Genomic DNA, 24,437 nt, shown 5'->3' with positions numbered 1-24,437 from the left:
TGTGGACACCTGGGAAAAGATTTGCTTATGAGGCACAAAACGCTGACCTTGACAAGGTTAACAGAAAACGTATAATATGCCTCATGCTCTGGGGTTAATGCGTGTTGTCAATTGAGAGACTAGTTATTTCCTAGGAAATCTTGTATGAAAGAAACTTGATAAAGGTTCTCTCAAATAAGGTAGGATTCCGAAGACTTAGAAAACAAGAGTAGGAACTGAAACAAACTTTTTTAAAGCAAGCGGAATGGAAAGTGAATTCTTTTATTCTCTCCGTAGAAAATGTTACAAGATCATTATCATATAAATAGGTGACCAAAAGTGTACAGCCAAAGTAGGGAAAACGTAGTTGGGGAAGCAGCTCAGGCAGTTAATTACAAACAGTGTTAAATTTTCTCGATTTCCACATTTATGGTATTCTCTTAAAATTTATGATTTGGTGACAGAGGTATGTACGTAGATATTCACGTCTGGTTTTGTATCAATAATTTTTAATTTTTTTGAAAGACGCTCCCCATGCTTTAACAAGCTCTGAACCCTCCTTTGGTTTTCATGCATGAGAGCCATTTGTTTCCATGTCTAAATTTCATGTTTAACCCTTTGGTATAGAAAATAGTTGGGTTAACATTTTGATAAGCTTCTGTTTTGTTTAAAGGAAATGATTTTCTGAATCATGGTGTTAATTTAGAATTGAAAAATCGATGCCTTGACCTCTCATTTTATATATTTTTACATAGTTATAGTTCTTGATATTTCTTTACCGTTTTGAATTAATATGTAATGACATTCTTTGTTAATTTTTAATTTTTTTTTGCCGAGTCAGTGTTATATATGAGTTGGTCGTTTTGCACCTTTTCTGGGACCACCTGATCTGTTTGAATTATTATAGTGACAAAAATCAGTAATTTAGGCTTCTTGAAAAATTATTTTTATTCAATCATGTTTTTATTTTATTTAACCATGGAAATGAGTCATTCATGTATACTCTCAACAAATGCATGCATCGTCTATGCCGGGCACTATGCTGGATCCCCACCCTTGGTCCTCCGCCCAGAGGAGTCCCAGTAGCGTGAGGGAGACAGTTGCATGGAAGCACATCCTTAGTGGAAGAGGGAAGTTGGACTCCTGACATCTGAGACAAGAGCTCAGAGTGGACTCTGACGAGCTGTCAGGAGAAAGTTAAATACTCTTGAAAAACAACGATGCTTTCTTGCTGTGTAATATCTTACATTTCCTTCTTACAGATTTGTTTATTCTCATTTTGTATTGGAAAGTGATTGGTGACAAGTATTATATAATTCATCATTGTACAGCGCTGTATGCCTACTACTTCATACTGGTGAGTGCCAGGATTTTCAGTAGCCTGACCAGCAGACAAGACTGGGAGTAATGACTCAAGGGAGAAGGCAAATCTAAACATATAATTCTTACTTTATACAGACCAACTCCACATGCACTCAGGGATCACTCTGGGGATGTTACCCTGTTTATTAACAAAAAGAAGAGCTTTACTTGTGTATTCGTATTAGTGTGTCTTTGGATTCATGAACTTTGAGAAAGGCAGGTGACCCCAGTTTCCTGAATATTTTCTTAAAACCTTTAGGATCGTGTGGCCATTGATATTTGCTGTCTTTCTAGATGTGTTTATGTTTTAACAATCAGAGCTAGGTATAGATTCCCATATAACCAGCTAGCATATTTCTTTTCTGTTTAATTCCATGTGCAATTCCATGTACATTCATTATTATATTTAAGTAGCCTGGGGGGGGGGGTGGCAGTTTCGCCCAGATTTCATCAGAATTCCGCACTGAGCTAATGGAGGATCTAGCAGATCTCAGGCACTAATGCATATTAACTTTTATATTTTTGAATCACTTTTCTACATTATGCATTTGTAAATTAACAATTTTATATCCCTAGCATCTTGGCTACCTTTCTCCTCAATCAGTTATTTTTCAACTGAGATATACTGACAAACCCAAGACAGATATTAGGAAATAATAGACTCATGTAAACTAGAACAGGATAAGTTCTATGTAATACATAGATATGTATCACATGTTTTCTCTGTTTTAAAATGTAAATGTAACCACTGGCTTTTTTTATTATTATTATTATTTGGTATTAACTAAAACCTCTGTATTTTTGGACATTAGTGACCACTTTGAGGGCTTTTTAAAAGACTCATATAGGAGTTCCCGTCATGGCGCAGTGGTTAACGAATCCGACTAGGAACTATGAGGTTGCCGGTTCGGTCCCTGCCCTTGCTCAGTGGGTTAACGATCCGGCGTTGCCGTGAGCTGTGGGAATCTCCATATGCCGTGGAAGCGGCCCAAGAAATGGCAAAAAGACAAAAAAAACAAAACAAAAAAAGCTCATATAAATGTATATGAATACATTCTATTCTTCTATTTTTCTTTGTATTCACCCACATAAAGATAGCTGGTGAATAAGACATCAATTTGGCATTATTTTTGCAAGAATAAGATATATCAAAACATCTCTCTAGGAGTTCCCATTGTAGTTCAGTGGGTTAAGAACCTGACATAGTGTCTATGAGGCTGTGGGTTCTATCCCTGGCCTTGATCAGTGGGTTAAGGATCCAGCAACCCCAAGCAGTGGTGTAGGTCCCAGGTGTGGCTCAGATCCCACATTGCTATGGCTGTGGTGTAGGCCGGCAGCTGCAGCTCTGATTTGACCCCTAGCCTGGGAACTTACACATGCCACAGGTGCAGCTGTAAAAAGAAAAGAAAAAACAAAACAAACAAAGAAACAAAACATCTCTCTATGTCACCCATTTGAAGTCATAAGTCTAAATAATTAATGTAAATGTTTTAAAAACTATGCTGGTTTTAATGTTATCAATAAGTGCTTATATAGCCCAATAGGTATCCATAATCCCTTTATCCCTTTATTTTTCTGAAGAAATAGGTTTGTTTGTTTTGTCTTTTCTAAGGCGGCACCCAAGGCATATGGAGGTTCCCAGGTTAGGGGTCGAATTGGAGCTACGGCCGCCAGCCTACACCACAGCCACAGCAACACAGGATCCAAGCCGTGTCTGCAACCTACACCACAGCTCACGGCAACGCCGGATCCTTAACCCACTAAGTGAGGCCAGGGATCGAACCCGCAACCTCATGGTTTCTAGTCAGATTCGTTAACCGCTGCACCACAATGGGAACTCTAGAAATAGGTTGTTTTTACTGTCATTTCCTAGTGTATATTTCCTTGTCTTCCTTTTTAGATTTTAATGGCTTCTAGGTGGTTATAACATACAGACTTCTACCTGTTACAGGTGTTAGATCATTGGAATACAAGCACTTTGGTTTCTAAACATTTCTGCCAAAAAGACATGGAAACCAGCACAAGAGTGGTTAACTCAGGGAAGAATGTGAGTGGGTACCCATGTGAGTGTAAAATCCTGCTTCAGGTTAGAAGTATGGTCTCTGAACATGAGTCACAAATAATCACCGTGCTAGGAAAAGAACAGAAACTGGTGACAGAGAATGGGTCGCTTACATGCGTTTCTAAGTGTGGTGACTATGAATTGCAGTTCTCTTGGCCACTGAGATCGCAGCTTGGCAAGTGGCGTGGATTAGCAAGTTGAATATTCATCATGTGGGATGAATACTGTTTTCTCTTTGGACCTCTTATGCCTTCATTAAAAAAAACAATCAATGAAGTGCATGCTGCATTTTTAAAAAAGCAACTAACTGTGGCCTAATTTAGTAAAGCTACTCAGAAAAAATCAAAGGGAAACATTTCAAGCGATGGTTGCTTTTTTGATATGTTTTCCTGTGGTCTATTGTATGAAATAAATGAATGGTACTAAATCAATGTATCTGATTTCACTGAATCCATTTGCAGGGAAACACAACAGAAAAAAAATTGATCAAATGATAAGCGTTTATAGAGATCCTATATTATTTGTTGATCTTATATTTACTATTTGAATATAAGGACTTTTTTTTCCCATGTGGTGAATTCCCAGATCACTTTAGGAATTTTAAGTAAGGCTAACAAAATACCAATAGCAGGTACTCCTACTATTATTTTGTATAAACTTTTATGAAATTCTTATCCCTTATGCGGTGAGAACTGGAATTTGGAAATCACTTTGCCTTGATCGTGCTGCAGCTATTTAAGTTGTTTATAGTAAGGCTTTTTTCTGAAGAAGGGTTTCCAATTGGAACTAAATAAAATTTAAAGTGAAGAATAGAGGCTAATTACCTATAGGTTTTAAACACGTGCCCTACCGAATAGTTGAATATAAATAACAACTTTATACCTTATCTGATGTAACAGAAGTAAGATTCTTTGGAGTTTGGGGGCTTGTAGGTTGTAAGTAGGTTACATAATGTCTTGAGCCTCTCTCTAATATATTTACCCAAGCTTTAAAATGATTTCATGGGTTGATGTGGAGCTGAAGAAACCTTCTCTTCTGCCTGCAGAGAAGGGTGAAAATCCTGCAGCTTTCCCCTGATATTTAGCTTTCACCTCTTGGACAGGATATTCATTATCAGGGAAAATATGGCCTGCTAATCTCTTATAAAAGAAGAACACATTTATGCTTTAATGTCCTGTTTTTAGGGGTAAACCGCCCTCTTCTCTCCCTTTCCCACTTCTTGGGTAGCCCTAGTTTTTGTGTGTGTGTTCCTTGTGAATCACCTCCTCTCCCCAGTCAAACACACCTTTATAGGTAACGAGTTATTGCATATTTGGGAAACTTTTAAACTTGTTAAGAAAATCACTGAGCCTGTGCATACTTTGCCAACTCTTCTGCATCCGTCCACTCCCCTGGGCTCTAATCATTAAACCCAGAATCTAGTTTCAGATACCTTTTGTTATATTTATTTAAGGGTGTTAGGTGTGGTGCGATACTTTGAACATGAGGAGTTTTGTTTTTTTGTCTAATATTTTACCCAAGTATCTATATTTTAAAAACATTTTGCAAGCATGTAAGTATGAAGTGGTATGGAAAAATGAGATTTGTTATGTAAGATAATGTGAAGTTGTAATTTTTACATGAGGAGACAAGAAGTAGAAAAATACTGGTCTTATGTTTAGTCTAAAGAAAAATTTCCAGGAGAGCCCGTTGTGGGTCAGGGGGTTAAGAACCTGACTAGTATCTATGAGGATGAGGGTTCGATCCCTGGCCTTGCTCAGTAGGTTAAGGATCTGGCGTCGCCGCAAGCTGAGGTGTAGGTCACAGATGTGGCTCGGATCCAGCATCGCCATGGCTATGGTGTAGGCCAGCAGCTGCAGCTCTGATTCAACCCCCAGTCTCAGAACTTCCATATGCTGCAGGTGCAGCCCAAAAAGAACAATGAAAAAAATGAAGAAAAATTTCCACAATGCCGTGAAACAAATGTCGTGACTCACTAACATTTTATCATTAACAGTGTTAAAAAAGAAAAACTACCGTTTTACAATGATTTTAATTGTGTTGCCTATTCTCCGTCACACTTAAATAATGTATTTCCTTTTTTTCTCCCATTGAGATAGCCTTAAAGAAAAATTTTAGGTAACTATAGTGACTGTTATAGCAATATTTCAAGATAATAGAATTTCAAAAATTAATATAGCTCACTAACGCAAGATTCACTAGTTTAAGGTCTTTGTGATTTCTAGTTCCCGCTACATATACATAAAATAAAACATGATAAATATTTAAATCATAGAAAAATATTTTAAAACTTGTATAGAATGTTAACATTTTTTCACCCTACTGAAATAAAAGATTCTCAGTTTTCTTATACAGTAATAGGCAATAGACTGGCAGAACTAGGTCTTAGAAACTGTTTTATTAGTTTTTCTATAGTTCACTTAGACAAATCTATATAAAAGCCCATTAGGAGTTCCTGCTGTGTTGCAGTGGGATTGGCAGTGTCTCTGCAGCACCAGGATGCAGGTTCTGTCTCCGGCCTGGCACAGGGGATTAAGAATCCTGCATTGCCACAGCTGTGGTATAGCTTGCCATTGTGGCTTGGATCCGATCCCTGGCCGGGCAACTCCACATGGTCTTGGGCAGCCAGAAAAGAAAAGAAAAGAAAAAAGAAAAGCTCATTATACAGTTAGTTTATAACTGTTCCTACTAGTTGAGGGATTATCCTTGGTAAAAATGTAAAGTGGTCAGTTTTTTTAGAAACACGTGCTCTATAGGTGTGTATGTGTATTAAAGATCCACAACTATTACATATATATGTATGTGTTTGGGGTTTTAGAATTGCTTCAATGTGGCATTTTTAATATCAGATTCCAGATGTGACCATTTCCCATAGGTCACCAACATAACAAAGCCCCTCCAAGCCATTCTCAGTTTCAGTCAAGAAGGAATTCTTCTCTTTCTTTCTGGTTCTGTGTTTCCTGCTTCATGTTCTCTTGGGGGCACAGACCCTGGCCTCTGATTTGCATAGCGGGATTATCTTAGTGGAACTGTCTCCCTTTCTTTCTCTAAGCTGGCTTGATTTTTGAGACCTATTTTCCTCTAGTCACCAGGAAAGAAACCAGTTCATATATTGGACTTGATGTGTGGTGATAAAGTAGATGGCGGCCAAGAGGATTATGCTGTTTACGCTGGTCAATGTTTTGTTCCTAATTAGATTTTTGTAAAAAGAAATCTTATGGTACGGTTCCTTCCTACTTGAGGCACCTATAACGTAGTCAAATTCCTAGAGACAGGAAACAGGATAGGAACTGGATGGGAGGAGGTATTGGGAAGTTACTGTGTCCAAGTTGGAGCTTCAATGTGGGATATAAAAAAGTTCTGGGGCCGGATCATGATCATAGTAGCATAACAACAGTAATGCACCTCATGCCATCGAATTGTACACTTGAAAGTGGTTAAAAGGGTAGATTGGGGGTTATGTGTGTTTCAAGTTTAAAATAAAGTTTAAATTCGGCAAGCTTATCAAATGACTGCAGCAGGGCTAGGAAGGGGGACTAATACTATGTTGGGTGGTTTATTACATTTTTTAAAGTTTCAGCCTGGAATAATAAGCTGAAACAAATAGGTGGAACTTAAGAGTGATGAATGTCAAGTTTTGCATTTGGGTTCGACTGTGTATCCAAGGAGGGGGACCACCTGGAAGGGGCGGATGACCACCGTCGTAGTTGCACCCATAGCAGGTCACATCCGCCAAAAAAGATAGCTGTTTTTAAATGTGTACTCTATTAGGGGAAGTATGGTATCCTATTCAGGCAGAATCACAGTTTTCTGGTTAGATCACGCCCACAGCATCTGGAGTCTCTAAAATGGCTGAGTCCAGGGGTGAGCTGCCAGATAACTGAAGAGGGGAGATTAGATTAGGTGGCTGTTGCCCTGGGATAAACAACTGAAAGACCCAGAGAGGTCAGCATAGGAAAGATAAGTTGAAGGACATCTGCATGGCTTTGAAATGTCCTTGGAAATGTGAAGGGGCTGTCAAGTGGAAGAGGGAAGTAGACTTATTTTGGTTTAGTTCAGACGTTGGAACTGGGACCACCAGGGATGGTGAGTAAGGAGAGGTCGGGGAGACTTCGGTTTTACAGAAAAGACATCCCTGGTGAACAGAAGTTTCTCCCAACGGCCTTTTAAAGTGGTTTTTCCTCCTGAAGATATCTTCAATCAGATAGATATAAAAATAGGTTCCATAAGGAGAAACTTTGGGTAGGAGCTTGCACTAACTCATCTTTAGAGTTCTGTTCTAATTCTGAGCTTCTTCGATTCAATTGTTTTGATGAAATGATTTGATTTGGCTCGAATGCCAGAGAGCTGGGCAGTGAGCAAGAAAAAATAAGCCCTGTTTTGTCACCACGTTCTTCGGGAACCCTGGCCGAAGAAGCAGCTGGCCTGCAAATCTGGTCACTTTTTGGGAAAAAGAGAGGGGAAGAAAAGAAGGCAGGTAACCCGATCTAATCTCCTTGTCACCAGGACCTTCGCATAAATAGGGTATGGACTGCCTTTTATTAGGAGAGAGAGATCTTAACTCTGAAATGCCTTTAGCCTGTCCCTGGCCAAGGATTACCTACAGTAAAGAGAACCGGGGCTGTGCGAGGCCTGGCTCCTTGGAGAATGTCATGGACCTGGACACCTTTTTGGAGGTCGAGAACGGGGATGTTTTATAAAATAAAACTCTTCCCCCTGTGTGAGGAGCTTTATGAACCTCACCTAGTAGAGGAGCCTGCATCCCTTCTGGGCCAGAGCTGTGTGTTCAGCACAGGGCGGCCCTGGCTTGCTAGCTGCCGTTCCTGTCCCAAACCTGCCTCTGCTTCCTCTGGATTATTTGATAGGCTCCATCCTTGTGGCAGTTAGGAAAGCTTAGTTCCAGGTAAGGTCACTGTTTCACAAGGCTGATTTGGCAATCCAGTCCTGTGTGTTAGCTCAAACCTTCAACTCTTACCTTCTAAGTAAATAATCAAAAACCTCGAATGATTAAAGTTATACAAGGAGTAATTAAGTGTAGGGCGGACTTTATTCCCAAATCTCGTCTCTAGATTGATGGTCCTCTGAAAAGATTTCTTATGGGAACTGTGCTAAGATTCTGGGTCAGTCCAAACAGTGTAGCAAAAGGACCTCATAATTGCTGCCATAATAAGTACATGATAATTTTATTTATCTTTCTCCCTGTCTAAATTCCTGACCCAAGCCACTCTTGGCCCATAGAAATTAAATTTCCCCGTGGTAAGAAAATCCAGATTTTCATAATCACTGGCTGAAAGAATTTTCTTTTAAGCTCTGGAAGGGATCAGGCAAATCTTGTTCTATTTTCCCTCACAGAGCCATGCAGAGGCCACGGCCACTGTGAATTTTGCTCTAGGCAAAGCTCCTTAAAGGTTGGTGGCAGAGGGGATGCGCCACGTTGACCCAAAGTCAGTTGTGAGTTTTGCCAAAATTTACTAACAATACAGTGTTGCAATTTAGAGCGGAATTAATCCTGTCCTCTTACTGGCGTCTATCTCACTTGCAGTTTAGCAGGTTTTCTTGGTGGGGTAAGGAGACGTTCGCAAGGGACTGGACACAACCCAAAGCTTATCTAATGGCCCCCCCACGCCTGTGGAAGCACATACCACACGTGGTGCTGACTCCTCATGGGTAAATCAAATTCAGAGATCAAGAGTCACGGATCTACAGGATCAGAGGGTGTGGAAGTCAGACTACCGAAGCTTAGCTCCCTGGCTCACCGTGGTTCGCAACTAAGTAGGTAAGGGGTAGGGACTAAGACTATGAGAGCTCCCTAATTGAATCCCACAGATGCTAAGATTTAAATATAGGAAGCTATGTTAAAAAAATTCACGTCACACGTCACCTGGTGATAAACAATAATGCTATAGTGATTCAGGGACAGGAAAGATGAGTGTTAATTTCCATTTTTTTTTGGTCTGAACATGGATGTTTATTTTTAAAAAATTCCGAGATTGTAGACATACAAGACTTAGGATAAAGTTTTCTAGGTCTGATTCTCCAGAGGTAACTATTGACAATACTTACATATATTTTTGCGGTTTATATAAACTGCATAAATTTTCCTATATATATTTATGTTTTTTTGGAATTTTCCAAGAGAGCTTTTGAGATAGATGGAACTCAGTCTTCAAAAAATGGAGTTCCCAGCATGGCTCATCGGTAATGGACCCAACTAGTATCTATGAAGACAGGGGTTTGATCCCTGGCCTCGCTCAGTGCGTTAAGGATCGGCGTTGCCGTGAGCTGTGAAGTAGGTCACGGACTTGGCGCAGACCTGGCGTTACTGTGGCTGTGGTGTAGGCTGGCAGCTGCAGCTCCAACTTGAACCCTAGCCTAGGAATCTCCATATGCTGCAGGTGCGGCCCTAAAAAGACCAAAAAAAAGGGGCATGTTTAGCCTCATCAGAAAAAGATAGAGAAGGCTTTCTGGGTCAGAGAACATGAGGTGAGGAGGTCCGATCTTCGTGGGTGGTGGAAGGACGCGGGTGGTCAGCCTGCAGGATTTGTGTGGGCTTGGTGGTGGCTGTAGGTTCGGATGAGTTAAGATGGGGCTGCTGGATGGGGTGAACATCCCAGCTCATCAGCCTTGCATTTCACTTGTCACAGAATCGTTGTAGGACCTGTAACCACAGCCCCAAAATAACTCAGTGCAGTTGGCGTGTTAATAAGATAAAAGCGGATGGTGGGATGTATGAGAATCTCTTCGGAGGTTACTGGAGTAAGGCAGGTGATAGATTAGGAAGAACTTAATTTTGGTGGTTTTATTGATGAGGAAGAAACTCATCTGAGAGCCCTCTTGTACTCAGCAGATCAGGGTGACTAATGTGGATTTCAGAGAATGAAGAGGGCAGGATGGAGGCGTGTGAGACCCTGAAGGAGATGGGAGAACCAGTTTGGGCAGGAGGGTGCTTGGTCGATGCTACGAGGTTTGGGGTGATACTTGGTTATTCCAGGGGGAAAGGGCCTTTAGAAATAAGGTTTGTCTTGTGGGGGGAATGTGATCGGGGTTAGAGACTAGAACAAGGCTGACCCTCTAAAAGAGGTACCCTTTCTACCCTGCAGAAGGGTAGCAAGAGAGCCATAAAAGAATATATTTGGGAAACAGTGGTTAAGTCCCTCCTGCTCTATAGCACGGGGAACTGTATCTAATCACCTGTGATGGAACATGATGGAGGATAATGGAAGAAAAAGAGTGTATGTATTTGTATAACTGGGTCACTTAGCTGTACAGCCGAAAGTGACGGAACATTGTAAATCAACTACAATAAAAACATTTTTTTAAAAGACCCCTTACAGCTACATTGTAAATTAAACAGCTGTAAGTAATGTACAGACAGAAGCTATTTGAAAAAATTAATTAGGTCATTCATTTTTATTTGAGGATTAGAAAATATTGACAAGCAAAAAGAAAAAAAATAATGCCCAATCCCACAGCCCAGAGAGGACTATTTATATTTCCTTTATTACCATTTATACTTAGGAATGCATCCTATTTGTATATGTGCCTTAGGAAAATATAGCATGCTGTGTGTGAATATATATCATGTAACGGGATCAAAACCAAAAACTTAGAATTTGTTTTACTTAGTGGAGTATTGCATAGAACGCTATAACTCTGCTAATTGTGTATCAGAAAGCAAGGAACCTATCAAAGATTAATGGAGTTGAGTCAAAGGGACACAGGAACCAACCTGATGGCTCTTTCCCTGGCTAACAATGTGACCATTAGATCATCATTTAAAATACCAACTTTGAAACCCTCTGACTCATGCGTTTGTGATTATATTGAAAAAAAGCAAACAAACAAGCAAGCAAGCAAGCTGGGTGGCGCTTGTGTGAGGTCTCATGTGGATGCTGTTAGGTAGCAATTGGGCCTGGATTCATCTAAAGGTTCAGCAGGGTGGAACGGAGCTTATTCAAGCTGGCTCTCTGCTTCCATCTTAGCCGGCTCGTTGTCTGAGGCCCGTCTCTGTGGCTTGGGCTCCTCACAGCCTGGCAGTGTGTACCAAAAGGGAGCATCTCAAGGGCAGTTTTCCAACAGACCCAGGAGGAAGCTGCACGGCTGCTTATGCCTCAGCCGCAGAAGACCCCGAACGTTGCTTCCGCTGCGTTCTGCTGGTCCAGGGAGTCACTGAGGCAGCCCAGGTTCAAGGGGAGGAAAGTGACTCCACCTCGTGATGCAGCGAGCGCCGTGCACATGCGGGAAGGAATTGACGGTGGTCACTTAGGTGATGGTGTGTCCTTGTTTATACCGTGTGTTATCTTCTTGCTGTGATGGGTAAGAATGGAGCTCTCACTCCTCTGTTTCCCATCCCTTCTTTCTTCCCGTGGAGTCAAAGTAATTTGAGTTTCTCTCTCAGTTCCTTTGAACGCTTTTGAACACTTGTATTTCTCGTTCGTAGGACCTCTTGGTGCTTTAGGTGAAGGTTTTGTGTTTCTGTCCTTCCACTTCTCTGACTCCCACTGTGCTTCTCAGTTTCTGTCATTTGGAATTGGGCTTTTTGTATGGCCAGGTTTTTAAAATATTTGACTTTTACTCTGCAGTCATATTGTGTTCCCTTATATCCAGTTGATCCTACACCAGAGAAAATAAAGTATTATGACTATGTCAAAATATTTGACGGCACAACTAGAATTACATTTACTGTCTAATTTTTGCTTAGAGTTTCTGGTTGCCTTCCAATCTTCTTGTTGCGTTGGCCTGTATCGTGTATTTGTGTCGTTCAGTATCCTGGAAGAGAGCATCCTATCTCTGCAGTCATCTTCCCCCAGTACCTGCCCTTGGAGTTGTCCACTGTCCTGCCCTCGAGATCTGCTGCTTCATGTCCCAGGCTCCCGAGCATCTCTCTCTCGGTTCAGGGCCACTGTTTCCTGCATCCCATATCATGGTTTATTCACTTGTGCTGCAGTACATTCTCAAATCATTTTCTAAGAGAGAGGAAAAAGGAGATTCACTCTCTAAGTCTTCAGCAAGTTCTGAAAATGTTTTTATTGTAAAGCCATCTGGTTGTGTCATTACCTCTGTTGCTGGCATATGGGTATATCCTGCTATTTCATCAATTCCCTATGGGTTTTTCTAAGTTTCACTATTGTATGTAACTGGAGTAGACATTTCTACAGCATCATATTTGTGCCTATACATAATTATTTTCAAAAATAATTCTGTAGGCTCCCTGGGCAAATGACATGTACATTTTTAAGGATAGTGACCTGTTCTACTCAAATTCTTTTTTAGAAAGTTTACCTTGTGCCCTCAAAAAGATGTATGTGCTTTAACAGATTAATGTGTAGGCATTATTGTGTGTAAATGGTTCTTTTCATCAGGAGCTTGGTTGGTTTTTGTTGTTGGGTCTGTTGGTTTTGTGACTCCTGGCAGTTAATAGGGCTCAGGAGCTCCTGGAGAGGGGAGGCCAGATTTTCTGAGCAAATTAGAAATGGTATTCGGAAAACACATAGAAATGTGCTTGGACAGTCCTTCAGTATTTGCAGGGTTATCATATAGAAAAGGGGTTTTGGATAGCCAGGATCAGGAGGAGGCTGATCGATGTCCAAGAGGGTACCGGGTCATCCTGGAACTTTCTGGAAGCGGTCCCTAAGTGCAGTAAGCTGCTTTGGGAGATGCTGCCACACTCCTCGCCATAGAGTTGTCCAGGTCGAGGGGCAAACTGGGAGAGGTCTCGTAGAAGGGATTAGAAAATTGTAGGAATAGAAATAGGCCATCTTGAGAGGCCATTTTAACCCTCGCACGCCCTGCTGATAAGCATCAGGTTGTCGTGAAGGGTTAAGTGTGGGTTCGGTGAAGTATAGCTATGCCAAGTAGGGTATAAAGTCGCTCTAACCTGTTGGGTAAATAAAACATCTGTGCCTTCCCTTAGACATGTTTATTTTCCCTTTTCAACCTGGAGTTTTTCCTGCAACACTTAGAAAGTAGCAACTACTTTTTGAGGAATGATTTATGAATATAATTTATCTTTTACGGTAAAATAGCTGTTGTGAGCCTGTATTTAGCCCTTGCCAACTGTAATGGTAATCTGTCTGTCTCATCCTTTCATCGTCATCATTTCAGGCGTGGTCCTTAGTCCTGTGTGGTCGTCTGGGTATCAAAGACTAGAGGTGAAGGCTTCTACATAGGCAGGAAGGAATAGGTGCTTTTTTAGGACTTGTTCAAACTTATTTAATCTTCCTTATAGCTACGTTAAGAAAAATTACCAGGTTCAATTTCACTTCCAACTAAAAAACGGGGAGAGGTCCAGAGTGCCTTTTCCGTTTTAGTATTTTTTCTGATTGCCGTTCATACGCATTGCAACTTAGTCTCATGTCGGTTCTGTCCTCAGGGTGGTACTCTGCCCGTTGTACACGTGGAGAAGCTTAGGTTTAGGTCCTCTGTGCCCAAGGTCACTCAGGAGAGCAAGGGCCTCCCCACCACAGGCCCATGATCACTTATTAACTAGCCCTGCCTCCCTAAATTTAATTGCTTAATTATCATAATGAATTGCCCCATAGAGTAAGTTTTTAAGGCTTTCTAAGCAATCAGTAAGCCTCGAAGTCTTCATGGAAATTCTACGGGGAGTATTGGGGTTATAGATCATTTCAAATATTCCGAGACACGTCCATCTATCAGTGAACCTCAACTCTTGTCCTTCCATTGTCTTAGAAAACTTTGAGGATGTTGATGGCAGCAATGACAGCTCTGTTACAGCAGTTCTATTACGAAGTATTCCTCACATTTTAAAGAGATCCGGAAGTGGGGTTAGAGATAGTCAGTAATAGCCAGAAGGTTGTGTGGCTCAGGAGGGACTCTGCAGTTGGCTGGTTTGCTCATGGATCGCCTGCTCCTAGCTGCTCTCCTCTTGATTCATAGCTATTAGGTGAGTCTCAAGTTCTCCTGCCTCTTTTACTTGCCTACCTGCTTTTTCCTGTCTTGCCTTCACTAATCTAAATGTTTCAGTGTTTGGAAACTAAACGTCATTTTTGTCTCATAACAAGTTTAAGAAAACCTCTCATTGTGTTCTACTGATTCCTTTAAAAAATTGAGATCTGGGAGTTCCCATTGTGGCTCAGTGGTAATGAACCTGACTAGTATCCATGAGGATGCAGATTCGATCCCTCGCCTTGCTCAGTGGGATAAGCATCTGGTGTTGCTGTGAGCTGTGGTGTAGGTCAAAGACGCAGCTCAGATCCCTCGGCTCGGATCCCACGTTGCTGTGGCTGTGGTGTAAGCCAGCAGCTGCATCTCCAATTCGACCCCTAACCTGGGAACTTATATATGTGTGGCCCTAAAAATACCCCCCCCCAAAAAAAAAAAATTGAAATCAGGATATCTTCCTCCTTTCATTTTGGAGCGGAATACTAATACTGTCATCAGAATGCTCTCGCCCACTCGGAAACCCGCCTGAAGGACGCTTTTAAGATTTTGATTTTGCAGGCCATGCTCCTTTAGCTGCTGAGCAGGTGAGGTTCAACTCGGGAAACAGGGGCCAGGTGCTGCACTAAGCTGCGTGGTAGCACAGTAACTGAGACGCAGAGAAGGCAGGTGTTTGCAGGGGGCTAAGTCCTGTAACAGACAGGAGGGGTCAGGAAGAACTTTTCTAGAAGCGTGTACAGGCCCATCTGGTAATGCTGTGGATTCTGATGGGGGCCTTTGTAAATCTCCCCTAAGTGCAATTTCAGAGAAGTAGGAAGCCACTTTCCTTGGGGCCTAGAGATCCCAAGTCATCATTACGCTAGGACAAGGCTTCTCTGACTCGGTGTGTATTGGAATCACCTAGAGGACCTATGAAGACTGGATTACTCGTGACACCCTCAGGGCTTCTGATCCTACCTCCATCCCAGGATGGGGCCCAGGATTATGCAAATTTACCAAATTCCCAGGTGATGCTGATACTGCTGGTCTGGGCACCACCCTTTGAGAACCACTGGGCTAGACCTAACTCATTTTCTTTGGAAAGAGGTAAGAAATCAGGAGAATGGCCAGGATGTTATGTATTTTTTTTTTTTTTTTTTGACACACTTGCAGCATGTGGAAGTTCCTAGGCCAGGGATCAAACCTACAACTTAACTGCTAGACCACCCGGGAACTTTTGCCCATTTGTTGTGTTTCCTTTTTTTTTAAATCTGGGGGAAGTTTTCTCAAAGATGTGGAAAATTTGCATTTTGGCCAAATATAGGTGAAAACAGCATATCAAATATACTATTTGTATTAGTAACTTTGAATTCTTAAAGATATCATAAAGTCAGGTTTTATCTGATATTAATTTGGTACTTTGGTTAATAGTAATTTTTTGAATTAATTTTATTTGGTTTTTTTAATTTTTTTTTTTTTTTTTTAAGGCCGCACCTGCAGCATATGGAAGTTCCCAGGCTAGGAGTTGAATCAAAGCTACAGCTGCTGGCCTGTACCACAGCCACAGCAATGCCAGATCTGAGCCACCTCTGTGACCCACAGCACAGCTCACAACAACACTGGATCTTTAATTCACTGAGCAGAGCCAGGGATCAAACCCAGATCCTCATGGATCCTAGTCAGGTTTGTTACCCCTGAGCCATGACAGAATAATTATATTTAATTCTATACCAATTTGAAAGGATTTGGAAGAAATAATCTTTTAAACTCAAAAAAATCTTAGACATATTTCATTAACATTTTTGCATTTTTAAAGTTAACTAGAGAGATTTTTAGAATTGTTTCTTAAAGTTTAAGACCAAGACTATTGCTAGTATTATACTTCAGTGTTTTACATGACTTTGAGGTGTCTTTTAAAATATTTTGGGAGTTATATAAAGTGCAAATTTTTGTTTGTTTTATTTTTGTCTTTTTAGGGCGGCACCTGCAGCACATGGATGTTCCCAGGCTAGGGGTCGAATCGGAGCTGTAACCACCGGCCTACACCAGAGCCGCAGCACTGTGGGATCTGAGCCGTGTCTGCAACCTACACCACAGCTCACGGCAACTTAACCCACTGAGCAGGGCCAGGGATCAAACCTGCAACCTCATGGTTCCTAGTCGGATTCGTTTCTGCTGTGCCACAGCAGGAACTCCCCATAAAGTACAAACTAAGCAAAAATAAGACAACTTTCAGTATTGGATCTCATCTTTGGAGAAATGATTTATTTGGAAGATACAGTGAGTAATTCAGCAAGAGTCTTGGCTGACCACAGGAACACATTAAGTCACAATATTTTATAGCACGCGGACTGTCATGTGATCTGAATATTGGGTGTAGTTACCTACAGTGCTATAGACCTAAAAAACCAATCAGAAGCAAACTGCTAAGAATAACGGATTGGAGGAAGAGCTGCCTTTACTTGAGGCGAGAAGGGCAGTGTTACGAATAAGAGAATTCATCTTTATGAAATGAGAGTGAGTGTTGATTATAACTAATCCATTGCAGTGAAAGATTATACTAATAAAAATATGTTCAAGATTTTTATGTCTGGTTCAAGTAACGATCACACTAAAATAACTTCTTTCATTTTTTTTTTGTCCCTCTCCTCCAGTCATGCTATTTATAGTTGTTTACTCTTTTCAAAGCTCATCCCCCTTGCCCTGTTCACTGCAGAATTTAACTCTGGAAGGAGAGAAAGATCATTTTAGCTTTTAAATTTTACTTGAATCGTCTCTAATTGAACAAAATTACTTGTTCTTCTGATCTCTTCTTAATTTTTTTAAGATTTTTATTATCATAGTTGATTTACAATGTTCTGTCACTTTCTGCTGTACAGCAAAGTGACCCAATCATACATATGTATACATTCTTTTCCTCTCATTATCCTCCATCATCTTCCATCTCAAGTGACTAGATATAGTTCCCTGTGCTATACAGCAGAATCTCTTTTTTTTTATTAAGGCCATACGTGTGGCATATGAAGGTTCCCAGTCTAGGGGTCAAATTGGAGTTGTAGCCACCGGCCTACGCCAGAGCCACAGCAACGCCAGATCCGAGCCATGTCTGCAACCTACACCACGGCTCACGGCAACATCGGATCCTTAATCCACTGAGCGAAGCCAGGGATCAAACCCGAAACCTCATGGTTCTTAGTCGGGTTCGTTTCAGCTGCGCCATGGTGGGAACTCCTGATCTCTTCTTAATTCAGCTATTCTGACTGCTTCTATTGGAAAAACCCACCTAAATTTTAAGTAATTCACCAGAACTGAAAATAAGCCCACAAAATATCCAGAAACCTGGAATAGGAACAACAGTTTGTTTCCTCGGGTCTTTAAAGTAGCTCGTTGATGCTAGATGAGTTAGAGAGATCAGACACTTGCTGTTAATTCATTCCCACCTCTCATAGCTGGGAATGTGGTTTCCGTTATGTGTGAGGTGAAAAAATTGACCTGCCATTTGCAATGCATTATAATTGAATTTGTAATAAAATAAGGATGGGAGTGGCTCGCCCATGTCTGTCTTGGTTTTACCATTTTACCACTGAAAATCCCACATCCCGTGAAAGCCGTCCCTGTGATGCAAAAAAAAATCATGGGCACCATGATTTGCAGTTCCCAGTAATGGATCCTCTATTGTCATATCACTCTGCATGATGCAGCTTAAGGGTTTTGTCATCAGGAGCAGTAACAGCCACCTTTAACATTGCCCATTGGATTAACTGTTGTGATTTGTATTGAGATAGTGTTCGTTTAATTTATAACACTGTAAAGATTGTGATTGTGTTCGTTTAATTTATAACACTGTAAAGATTGTGGCCATGTTTTCTAAGAGTTCAGATAATGAAAATGGGAACAGTTATGACACCAACCCAGAATGCCTCAGACATGACCAATAAAGAAGGTTATAGTAGTTGTTATACTTAGAAATACACATAGTACGTGTCATTGTATATGTCGTCACAGATGGATGGAAATACACACGATTTATTTAGAAATACACATAGTACGTGTCATTGTATATGTCGTCACAGATGGATGGAAATACACACGATTTATTTAGAAATACACATAGTACGTGTCATTGTATATGTCGTCACAGATGGATGGAAATACACACGATTTATTTAGAAATACACATAGTACGTGTCATTGTATATGTCGTCACAGATGGATGGAAATACACATGATTTATTTAGAAATACACATAGTACATGTCATTGTATATGTCGTCACAGATGGATGGAAATACACATGAATTAGAAAGTTAGATACCAAAGCAGAACATACTGGACAACAGGCAGAAAGGAATCTGGGGTTGAATTGTGTCTCCTCGCCCCCCCCCCCCCCCCCCCAGAATGTGACTTTCTTGAGAAATAGGGTCGTTACAGGTATTATTAGTTAAGTGAAGATGAGGTCATACTTGAGTGGGATTGGGCCTTAATCCAATATGACTGGCATCCTTATAAAAAAGGGAAAGTTGGGTCACAGACGTGCATGCAGGGGGAAGACGCCACGTGAAGATGGGAGTTTGGCTGCCGGAAACCAAGAAACTGTAGGAATCAAAGAGGGAGGCCTGGAAGAGCTCCTTCTTTAGAACATTCAGAAAGAGCATGGCCCCGTGGACACCTTGATCTCAGACTTCTAGCCTCCAGAACTGTGAGATAATAGATTTCTGCTGTTTAAACCACCCAGTCTGTGGTGTTTGCTATGGTGGCCCTACCGCTAACACAGGCCTGGTAGGGAAGCCAGTGTAAAAGCATCTGAGGAGACGGAGCCTCGCAGGTAGAATGAGACCGGCAGGTGCATGTCAATCAATGTGTATTTTTCACATCTTCCAAAAAGACACCAATGCTCTACTGAAAATAGCAGCCATTGAATTAGCTTGGATGTCCCATATAAATATATACATTTTATTCCTTTGATTGCTCTGTGAACCTGAGTCAAGCTACTTTTCCTGATTCAGAGGTCCTATCTAAAATAGCTGGAGGTGGGAGAAGGGGGGAAATTTTGATAATAGGTGCGTGGCTTCTTCTAGGGTGTAGAGCTGATTCTGTCACATCTTACCAATGATCATTTTTTTTTCCTGCGGTATATCGAGTGGTTTATTGAATTACAGCAACAAAAAAAAACGTTCCTCTAGGTCTTAGGTACTATGGTTTGAAAAATGGAGTTTCAAATTGAATTGTTTACTTCTATGACAATTCTAAAGGAACCGCATAAAACAAAAATTGTTGATGTGTCCAACACCAAATTAGATTTTGCTCATCAATCTGCATTTTATGGCAGACAGTGCTGTCGTAAACTTTGACAAATTTCACTCAGTCTATAAACCTCTCACCAAAGAAAATGAAAAGTCACTGCCAGGGCGAAGTCTTCCACACGCTTAGCATGCAGAGCTGTTAAAAGGGATGTGGTTTGCTCACCTCTGACCTCGAGGCTTGTCTCCTTCCCCTGTGTTTACTCAGAACCTGTGGACGCGCTTACTGAGATTTTTGACTTTATGCAGGTGGTAGGAGGTGACCTCCGGGGACATGGGCCTGCAAGGCGCTGTGACTGCTGCCAGCGAATGTTGGCCGGCTGCACAGTCACATGTTCAGCGTGTGAGGCAAGAAGAATGTCCTTAGTTTGGAAATAGCTTGAGGATAAGAAGGCAGAGAAGGGTGGCAGTGAAACAGGTATCGAGGTACTCGTTCTCCAGAATTCTGTGATGGTCGTTGAGGCCGTACGGAGCTAGAAGAGGACGAACTCTGTGCCTGCCTTGTTTGATGTTACGTGCAGATTGTGACAGAAACTATATGATGAAATAAGGGCTCTTTTTTTTTTTTTTTTGGAAATAAGTTTGCTTTAGAACTCAAAAATGGGACCAGAAAAAGAGGAGCTACATTAAATACGACTTTTTTTTTTTCCCCCTCTCTAAAACTATCTTATTGGAACCATCCAGAGTGCCTTGGACTGTTTTAAAATGATGGGTATTTTAGAAATAGTGTGCACGATGGATTTATGCATACAAAGGACCTTACAGACAAAGAGCTGATCGATCAGAACAAGCCTGCAGATACAAAGTGGATGGATACTATTAGAGAGCTAAAAACGTGATTCTTATAACTCTAAAATCCTACTCTTGCTGTTAAGTAAATTTTATGTATTTTATGATTAAATACTTTTGTTGAGAAAGTAGTTAGCTTGAGATCATTGTATTGAAGTCATATCAGGAATGTGGGCCTCTAGGAGCAGAGTTACAAGTCAAAGTACATTTTATATTTAACTGTAGTTGCTTTACTCCTGGGAAAAAAGAAAAAAAACAGATATCCTAAAGGCCATAGGCATTTCTGAACAGTATTATTGGAAAAGGAAGTAAGGAGAAAAAAATATCCTCTGTTATGGAGAGAAAGATATCATTGTTTTTTAAATTAAATATAGGTAACAATTATTTAGTCCTGTTTTATTTACACTCTCCTTTTTCAAAGTCTTACATTTATACTTCTTAAAAACATAATATAACCTACTTTATTTATTTATTTTAGGGCCGCACCCACGACATATGGAAGTTCCCAGGTTAGAGGTCAAATCAGACCTGCAGCTGCTGGCCTATGCCACAGCCACAGGGGGTCCAAGCCACAGCTGTGACCTACACCACAGCTCACAGCAATGCTGGATCCTTAACCCACGGAGCGAGGCCAGGGATCAAACCTGCGTCCTCATGGATACTAGTCAGATTCGTTTCCACTGAGCCAGGACAGGAACTCATGACCTACTAAATTTAAATATCTAACAAAGGATTAAATAAAAGGGAAAGAGAAAACATTTTTAAAAGATTGTATTTTTCCATAATTTTGTTTAATTACATGTACTATTAATTACTACTGACCACCACTATTAACTATTCCTATTCTTTAAATAAAAGCATTTGTTGTAGGAGTTCCCGTCGTGGCGCAGTGGTTAACGAATCCGACTAGGAACCATGAGGTTGCGGGTTTGGTCCCTGCCCTTGCTCAGTGGGTTAACGATCCGGCGTTGCCGTGAGCTGTGGTGTAGGTTGCAGACGCGGCTCGGATCCCGCGTTGCTGTGGCTCTGGCGTAGGCCGGTGGCTATAGCTCCGATTCAACCCCTAGCCTGGGAACCTCCATATGCCGTGGGAGCGGCCCAAAGAAATAGCAAAAAGACAAAAAAAAAAAAAAAAAAAGCATTTGTTGTAACAGAGAGGTAAATGGTACAGAATAACGTATAATTTCAAATTCACGTGTTTCTATGTTAAAATAATAACACATGTGTGTAATTATTTCCCTCGTGTCGTCATGTGTTTTTGGACTGGTAAGGCTGTGACCTGTTGACCCTAAATTTTTTTTTTCATCTTTTTGCCATTTCTTGGGCTACTCCCAAGGCATATGGAGGTTCCCAGGCTAGGAGTCGAATCGGAGCTACAGCTGCTGGCCTACACCACAGCCACAGCAACGCAGGATCCGAGCCGCGTCTGCAACCTACATCACAGCTCACAGCAACGCCGGATCCTTAACCCACTGAGCAAGCCCAGGCATTGAACCCCCAACCCCATGGTTCCTAGTCGGATTTGTTAACCACTGAGCCATGATGGGAACTCCCTGTTGACCCTAAAATGTTGATCATGAACCCAGCCCCCACCCCCCAGCACATTGCTCATCTTGGCCTCTGTCTTTGTCTTCTTCCTCATCACCCATTTCTGTTTTACTAAGGACAAGGAATTTAAGATTATAAAAAGTTTTAGATTTGTCTTGGAAAAGCTAATTCTTGCAATCCAGCTCTCAATTTTTAATCCCTAAAATAATTTACATAGAGAACTAAAAATCTTCAAATGAAACGTCCCTTCATTATTTATTATTTTTCTATTGTTCCCATTTGGAAGTCAGTGTGGTGTAACTGGTAGGAAAAGTGTTTCTGAAGTTCTCGTGAATCTAATGTTTTGCGGGCAGGTGGGACTATTTCCTGTGATGTGTAGCCATCATTCTGATTTAACTGCAAGTTCTGGAATGATTCCATTTACCTAGTAACACTTTTGAGATTACATAAAATTTTTGGAATGTATATTTTTGGTTTTCTTTCTGACATGTATTAACTCTATTATACTTTTATTCTTAAATTAGTGGAAGGTACTATACATTTTGCTTCTAAATTCAGAAAGAACCCAAAAGTATATGTTTTAGCTATAGGATCATCTGGTTGACAAACAGATTTTTTCAGGTCAAACATGATAAGATTTAGCATGTATGTTGCAAAGATGCTCAGCATCACGAGTTATTAGAGAAATGCAAGTCAAAATGGCCATCATGAAAATGGCCATCATCAAAACAGTAAATGCTGGAGAGGGTGTGTATGTGGAGAAAAGGGAACCTTCCTGTGCTATTCATGGGAATGTTAAGTTGGTGCAACCACTGTGTAAAACAGTATGGAGTTTCCTTTAAAAACTAAATATAGAACTACCATGTGATCCCGCAGTCACATACTATATAGCTCTGGGAAATCTATTCAATGCTCTATGATAGTCTGTATGGGGAAAGAATCTGAAAAAGAATGGATATATATATATATATATATATATATAGCTGATTCACCTTACTGTACACCTGAAACTAACGCAAACTAATACAAGTTTATTGTAAGTCAACTATACACCAGTAAAATTTATTTGTAAAAAAAGAAAAAAGATTTAGCCTGTGTTGTTATATTTGGCAAATATGTATCTGCTCACAGGCTTATATATTGTTACTTAGGACGTTAAACATACTTTTGAGATGTTAAGGTATATCTATTAATGGACATAAAAATGTATTCGTGGAGTTCCCATCGTGGCTCAGCGGAAATGAATATGACTAGCATCCATGAGGACACAGGTTTGATCCCTGGCCTCACTCAGTGGGTTAAGGATCCAGCACTGCTGTGAGCTGTGGTGCAGGTCACAGACCCGGCTCGGATCGGACACTCCTGTGGCTGTGGCGTAGGCCAGCAGCTACAGCTCTGATTCAGCCCCTAACCCGGGAACCTCCACATGCCTCGGGTGCAGTCCTAAAAAGCAAATATATATTAGGTGTTTACTATAGTCCCATTAGGTGTTTAATTGCTATAAATCCCCCACCTTCTGAAATTCATGCTGCTTGGATCAGTATTTCTCCAGTAATTTGAGAATTCTGTTACGAATGGCTCTTTGCAGAATTCTTCAGTTCAGTGTGACACAGCTGCTTGAAATCTGTTTTTCTAAGTGGACATTCTATACATAACTGAACGTGCTGTGCAAAATGTTGTGTTTAAAAAATACTGGCGACTTCTCATGACATTTCTGGGTTTCCATAAAGCAGAAAATCAGTAGAGCAGACTTGATTTGTATTTATATTGATCATTATTTTATGCTGAGAAGCTCTTGAATGTGTCTTTGATTTTTGGGAATTTGGCCAAGAACGTTACCCCCTGACATTGCCTTTTCTGTTGATCATCCAGAGTGAAGGAGTGCTGGCCTACATTGGGAATTTTCGCCTGCTTGCAGAACTTTCTACCCCTTTTGTGAATCAGCGGTAGGTTCCTGATATCATTATTTATGTTAAGCTGGAGCTGTTGAGTTTGGGGGAAATGTTCCCCCAAGACCCTAAATATAAAAGTGAGAGTTTGTGATAAGAATGTTCCCCATTGTATGAAATGGGGAATGTGAGCCTTGGAAAGGTTAGAGAACCTTATCCAAGGGTCCCCGCCAAGGTGGTCCTGGCGCTCGCACCCCGCTCTCTCTGTGGTATCAAGATGCTTTGTTTTACTTGGATGTATCTTGAGTCCAGTTATCCTCCTGACGCCAACTTCCTCCTGCTCCCAAATTCTGATACCACCATTATCTTAGTCCCTCTTTTCAACAATTAATCTTTGGGCGGGATGGATTGGGAGGTTGGGGTTGGCTTATACACACTACTACATGTAGGATAGATAACTAGCAAGGACCTACTGTACAGCTCAGGGAAATCTATTCAGTACTCTGTGGTGGCCTATACGGGCAAAGAACCTGCAAGAGAATAGATGTATATGCATGTGTATGGCTTATTCACTTTGCTGTACCCCTGAAACTAACACGACCTGTAGCCAATAAAATTTATTTTTAAA

The 24,437-nt window shown here is 41.0% G+C and overlaps 1 protein-coding gene across 7 annotated transcripts in view; it reads left to right on the top strand.

Moving 5' to 3' along the window:
* Nucleotides 1–24,437, top strand: part of TLCD4 (TLC domain containing 4) — a 105,923-nt gene that overhangs the window by 66,560 nt on the left and 14,926 nt on the right. For all 7 annotated transcript variants that reach the window (XM_047785236.1, XM_047785235.1, XM_047785240.1 and 4 more), the window contains exons 5-6: nucleotides 1,242–1,336; nucleotides 23,793–23,866. In XM_047785236.1, coding sequence (XP_047641192.1) covers nucleotides 1,242–1,336; nucleotides 23,793–23,866 — 169 coding nt within the window. The remainder of the gene's footprint in view (nucleotides 1–1,241; nucleotides 1,337–23,792; nucleotides 23,867–24,437) is intronic.

The sequence above is a fragment of the Phacochoerus africanus genome, chromosome 6 (genome assembly GCF_016906955.1).
Source record: "Phacochoerus africanus isolate WHEZ1 chromosome 6, ROS_Pafr_v1, whole genome shotgun sequence".
Classification (NCBI taxonomy): Eukaryota; Metazoa; Chordata; class Mammalia; order Artiodactyla; family Suidae; genus Phacochoerus; species Phacochoerus africanus.
Note: the sequence above shows the minus strand (reverse complement) of the source record. Positions and strands in the feature narration are given on the sequence as shown.